Source organism: Falco rusticolus, chromosome 4, assembly GCF_015220075.1.
Source record: "Falco rusticolus isolate bFalRus1 chromosome 4, bFalRus1.pri, whole genome shotgun sequence".
In the NCBI taxonomy this organism is placed as follows: domain Eukaryota; kingdom Metazoa; phylum Chordata; class Aves; order Falconiformes; family Falconidae; genus Falco; species Falco rusticolus.
In genome coordinates this window covers 102,970,894-102,976,893 of record NC_051190.1, presented here as the reverse complement: position 1 = coordinate 102,976,893, position 6,000 = coordinate 102,970,894, and the positions used below count along the sequence as shown (strand labels likewise).

At 41.5% G+C, this 6,000-nt stretch overlaps 1 protein-coding gene across 2 annotated transcripts in view; it reads right to left on the bottom strand.

The window, feature by feature from the left end:
* Nucleotides 1-1,688: 1,688 nt before the first annotated feature.
* Nucleotides 1,689-6,000, bottom strand: part of AZI2 (5-azacytidine induced 2) — a 28,521-nt gene continuing 24,209 nt past the window's right edge. For both annotated transcript variants that reach the window (XM_037387134.1, XM_037387133.1), the window contains one exon: nt 1,689-5,855. In XM_037387134.1, the coding sequence (XP_037243031.1) occupies nt 5,467-5,855 (389 nt within the window). In that variant the 3' untranslated portion in view covers nt 1,689-5,466. The remainder of the gene's footprint in view (nt 5,856-6,000) is intronic.

Below are 6,000 nucleotides of genomic sequence, written 5' to 3'. Positions count from 1 at the left end.
CAGGAACGGGGTTAGCGCGGCTCCTCCATTGTCTGCCCTTGGCTCTGGCATCAGCTTCCTCTCACACACCCATGGCCTTAATGCCACGTTTCCTGGTTTCGAATTCTTGATTTCACACCTTTCACTTTCCTAAGGTCTTGTGCAGTACCCTGTATTTTAATTGCATTTACATCTTTTATTTAAAGTTTAAATGAAAAAATGAATACTAGGAGGTGACAGACTCACACTAGTAAAATGCTTTTGGTTTTCTTTTTGTCAGCTGCAGCTTCTTCCTCCTGCTGAGGTTAACGGGAAGCAGCCCTGGGTTCTAATCCCTGTAAGAAAACATCAGTAGTATTGACAAAGCCTTCAGCTGTGCTTCACCAGTGAACTGTAAGCTCTTTCTGCTACACCTTGAATATTTTTTAAAAAGCCCTTCTATTTTGTCAGAACTTGCTTGTGAACGAGGAGAGGGTACAGCTCTGGAAGCCTGGCCATCTTCCCCCTCCACCTCCCAACAAAACACAACACGGTTTTTGTCCTTACTGAGAGTAGCCAGCTGTAAGCGATCAGGAAGGGCGCAGACATCAGTGCACAATAAGCCATCTCCATCTAAACCAGGGGTTGAACTCTTAACTAATAATCCCTAGCTGTGGGTTTGTTTTTTTTTCCTCTTCATTTTGAAATAAATTCTGCAGGATTCTTACACATTATTCTGCGTCTGAATAGGCCATTGGTGGAATTAATCTAGGTGCATCTCCAGTGTTTGCCAGTGAGCCTGTTAATTTAAAAAGGTTAGGGAAGGGCAGAGGCAGGGGGTAACTGAAGTACAGCAATGGCACTGGCCCATCTAGTTACTATTTGTGGAAGCGGCTGATGTTTTCTAACATGTGACCTTCTTCAAAATTAAGGTGGCATTACCAAGTGGTTCCAAGTAGAAGCTTGCACTGTAGCCTGAAGACGAGCCTGCACCCCATGCTTTACCTCCTTGCATGGGAACCATCTGCTCTGTGGCACCATTGATGGACAGCGATGGAATAAGGTCTTAAAACCAGAAGACTGCTGTGTCACCTACCCCCTCACCCAGTGCAGCGAAGTCAGCTTCTGCGGCAAAGGGGCCTACCTTTGCCTCCTCACAGCTAGCGCCCACATTTTTCACTTGGGGCTCTCTTCAAACTCCTGAGACAGCCCCCTACAACTGCAAGATCTAAAAAGGAGGAGGGAAAAGGTGTCATATACAAAAGTTTGCCTTCGTAGTCTAGAATGACAACTCTGAGGAAAGGGGGAACAGAGTTTTCAAAGAGGAGTGGAGCTACGTGCCATTGCAGGTCTGAGGCATCACCCAGCGATTTAAGCCCCAAACCCATTCGACCTTGTATTTATACATAGTACAGACACACTGTTCCTCAAGTAATTCCTGTGTTTACTCTGCTGGTCCAAAAATGGTCAAATACAGTTGGAGCGCAAATGTTCCATCTAGTTAAAAATCATTTAGTAACAGCAAACACCTGGTTCTTCCTTTCATGCTTCTCCCCTAGATCAAACATCATCATCTTACCCCTCAATTACTGTATCTTGATGTTTGAACCCTTCTGTCTCTTCCATCTTAATGCAATCAATCCCTCTGGACACTGACCTCAGTTCACATCACATTTACGACAGAGAACAGGTTTTGTTGTTGTTGTTTTTTGGTTTTTTTTTTTTTTTTAAATGGTTCAGCTGCAACTTGATTAAAAATAGGGTTTACCTTTAGTGCTGGTACTAAAAAAAAAGAAATAGTTCTTGTCTGTTGTCTTACATTCATACAATTGCGAACTGCACACCACTCCCCCACAGAAAGGGGCAAAAGCCTGAACCCTAAACCCCCCCCCAAAATAAAAAACCCATCCTCCCCCAAAACCCCACATGCCTTTTTGTATTCAGACTCCGCAGAGCAATAGGGAAACCCCTTACTGCTCGCAGCCACTGTCTCACAGGGCCTGTCTGAAGATCAGAAAACGCAGGCGAGCCGGTCACGTACTGGAGCTTTTCACTCTTCCTTTACTGGGCCACAAATGCAGGCATCCGAGTGTGGGAGTCTTAAGTGTATTGCAAGCTGGCTTTGAAGTAAGATTTCGTCTGCTTTACATCACCAGTACAGTTCATATTATACTTACACGGGCCTGTGCTAAATTACTGGGAATGGGTATTGTCTTACTGTAACTCCACCGTATGTCTAGTACCACTCTGGTCTTCCTCCAGCTGTAAAAAATTGCCAGTGCATCACGGCTAATTTCAGCGTTTGCTTTCTTCAATATGGCTAGTCCACGAGAGGAAAACTGGTCAACTGTAAACCCACCAAACTGGCAGGGAGACTTAAAATTACCAGATTTTCAAAATATTTAAAATTAACCGAACAGTGGAAGTTTACATACGAGTTACTAAAACGTTTGTCCAGCTCTGCAACTAGATATTCATCAGTTGGCCATATGCTCACTTAAATGTGCACATCAACAGCCTCCACCTGCCCAAAAAAGCAGTCTTCCGTTTCTGTTAAATGGAATTAGTGCTTTCTTAAATTAGAAATTGTCAGATCAGTGGGGTGGGTGAAGTTCTAAAATGTTCCAAGTTTGTATTCGAATAAATTCTTCTTTTTGGTGTCATGTAACGTACTTGCATGAGGACCTCAGTCAGTCCTTACTTTATGCAGTTTTACAGTTCTGTGGCACAAATGCCCACGTGCACACGAAACACCAGAACCCCTTTACTACAGCTACTTCTGCATGTAATTTGCTGTCGCTGTGATGAAAAGATTTCACTTCTGAAAATGGAAAAGGCCCGGTAAGCCACTAGTGGCATGGATTTAAATGACTCTACCATCTTGAATCAAAATTTGATTCTATGCTTCACAAGCCAGCTAGCTCCCGAGTGGCTCCACATCTGGGGCCTTCCTTCTCAAATGTTACAGCTTGGCCACGGCAGTGAGCGACTGGATTGGAAATGCCGCCTACAGCAAGCTCTCCATCACCCTGCCCTGCCCTCTCCGGTAGCAGCAGTTCTTCTGAAGTCCCTCTCGGCAAACATCACCGCTCCCTCCTCCAGCACAGAAAGCAGCACAGATGAACCAAGAGTCAAAGGTGAAGCACAGACTTTTTCGGCACTGCACAGAGCAGCTTATTTTAAGTTGTCCGGTCACAGAGGACAGGACAGGCTGACCAGGAGCCTTCTGACAGAAGCAGTCAGACCACAGGAACACACCATAGCTTAAGGGAACCAAATCCTTCAGGTTTCAACATCCAAGAGATTACTTTTCCCAGAACACACCGAAGCAGTCTACAGAGGATGTCTGGTTTGTTGGTTTGGGGTTTTTTTCTTCCTGAATGGAAGAGGACGAAATTAAGTTTAATTGTTTGCATTTGGAATGACATTTATACACAACCAAGACATTAAAACTGACTCGAACATTTTGCGCCAGATACAGAAAGGAGATTTGTAAGGGAAACCCATTTCAAACAAAAATAAATTTATTTAAAATCTTACACAGTAGAATTCCTTCATTGCACAAATCGAAGTATTAATCGTGTTGATGTCTGTTGGATAATACATTACTTAATAAAAACCCTCTGTAATGTTGAGGTGGGGAGCCCCAAAAAGTAAGCTACATTAGAAGTAGACACGATATAGTTTATGCAGCCAGATGAGAAATGTTTTCTGCTGCTTCGTTATTACACAGGTAGTTGGTTCTGTCAGCTAAAGCCTAGTGAGCTGGATTTGTTTTATGCATATTGGGTTTTGTTCTATTACCTTCCAAGAGATTGTACTCCCCTGAGTCAGCTGTGTTCATTGGTCAGAATAAATTCCAGCATCTGATACCATTTCCATTAATCACAGACAAGCCAGTATACGTGAGCAAGATAATAGAAAGATAAAAACAATATCTAGTGAATGGGAAACATTATTTATGGATGCTGTTCACTAATACAGTAGAAGGTATCTGGAAGGCATTTTTTCGACGTTGATAAGACAAACAGAGAGGAGAAGAAGATGGCCATCAGAGGAAATACTGACTCCACAGGGAAGGAGGTTTCTGGGACCACACAGGTCATGTAGCACCTTGGTAACACTTTTACAGCCCATCATTACTGTGGCTGTGCTACAGCCACAGCTTCCCCCCCTCTTTGCAAGCAATTTCAAGATAATGTCAAAGCTGTTTAGTAACAAATTAACTTTTATTACACAGATCTTAAGGTGCACCTGTGAAGTTGAATACTTCACCAACCCACCTGTAAATAACTTTAGTATTATGTATGTTCCCATCCATTACAAGTTAGGAATCATGGATCTAAAATACAAAGCATTTTTCTCCAACGTATTGAGCAGTCAAGGCATTTCACTTAACCCGGTTGTATTAAGCCTGATATGAAGCAGAGCAGTTAAAAAAAAAAAAAAGCATAAATGTATTTATCTAAAACCAGTTCTTGAGAAGAAAAAAAAAAGGCAGACACCCTTAATCTATAAAGCAGGTAGTTGTAATTCAAATAACTCTAGTTCTCAGTGGCATACTAAAGACACCACGAAAATCCTTCTTATGTGTATCAGCAACACTCCAACACCTAGTTTGATTAAATTAAGGCTTTGTTTCTTTTAATACAAGATAAGTTAGTAGCCTTCACCACCACACAAATAAAAAGTCAGGGTTTTGGTGCTGTGCAGAGGAGGCACAATAAGGAAGGCTAACTGCACGGTGAACAGGGAGACTGCGGCGGGCACCACTGTGCACACAATTAAGTCTGTTTCCTACAGCATGATCTGAGGGGAAACAGGCTGATCACCCAGGGCTCACAGCGTTCAGCAGCATTACTTACGATCCTTTACAATTCACAATGAAGCCCAAAATGCCACAATCTTAAACAGTGATTCTTGCTGCTATCTAATATAAATCCAGATTTTGACAAAAAAAAAAAAAATAGCTCACCTTTCTTTGTTAAAAATCACATAAAAATGCATTTCTAAACCAGAGGAATCAGAAGGTTAATTGAAAGGAGGAAGGGAGAAATAATCCAGTTCTTCATTTTATGTCTTACTCTGAAAGAAACCACTGTCAAAAAAATAAGCTCAGAGCTGGTACAAGTTTTAACACAGGATACCAAGTATTTTTTTGATAACTTACAAATAACAAACAAATAAAGAACTCTATTATTTTGTGTAATTCCAAGAACTCACTTTTCAGAGCAGTCTTTTGCAAATCTATGCCATCTGCAGTACAAGACTATCTGGGCCCCATGCTGTATTTCTTTATATTTACATTATACCAGCGCAGCTTTAACTTCAAGGAGCTCACTCCTGATTTACAGCAGAGGAAGACTAGGCTTTCTGTTTCAGAACTAGAATTAAAAATAAAGAACGAACATTTCAGGCAGTTTGTTTCCCCCCTCTTTAACAGTTCAATCGTTAAGGTGCCTGTTCAGAGCCATTCTAAAGATGCCTCGGTTCATTCCAAGAATTGTTTTAACTCTTGTGCAGACAGTTTTGATTACACTGATCCAGGTAATCTGCTGGACAGTTTAACAAAGCTGTTTTATTTTTAATTTCCCAAAACACATTCTCGTTAGGCTTTGGAGGACTTGGGAATACCCAGGAATTATCTTCCAGAAAGCTCTTTCCGTAAGAATGGTGTTCCTGAAATGGTTTGCCGTCAACTGGAATGGGTCTCTCATCTGTCCATGCTTGCAGAGTCATCCTTTCAGATGGGGTTTTTACATCTCTTGGTGGAGGGGGAGACACAGCATTGCACAGTACTTTATCATTTTGTGAGAGTTTTTTATAGACTACCCCAGATGTCAAATTCAGCTTTGAAATGTTCAAGTCAACACATTGTACGGGTGCAGTAGAGGCAGCTGAAGAAAGAAGATAAAAAGATTTTAAAATGACATTACCTAATGCATTTTTCATATACTCCAAATGTATATGGCAGTATAGTAGGGATGTTAACGTAAAACAGTAGTATTTTCAAGCTACAAATATTCAGACTGTATTCAGTAG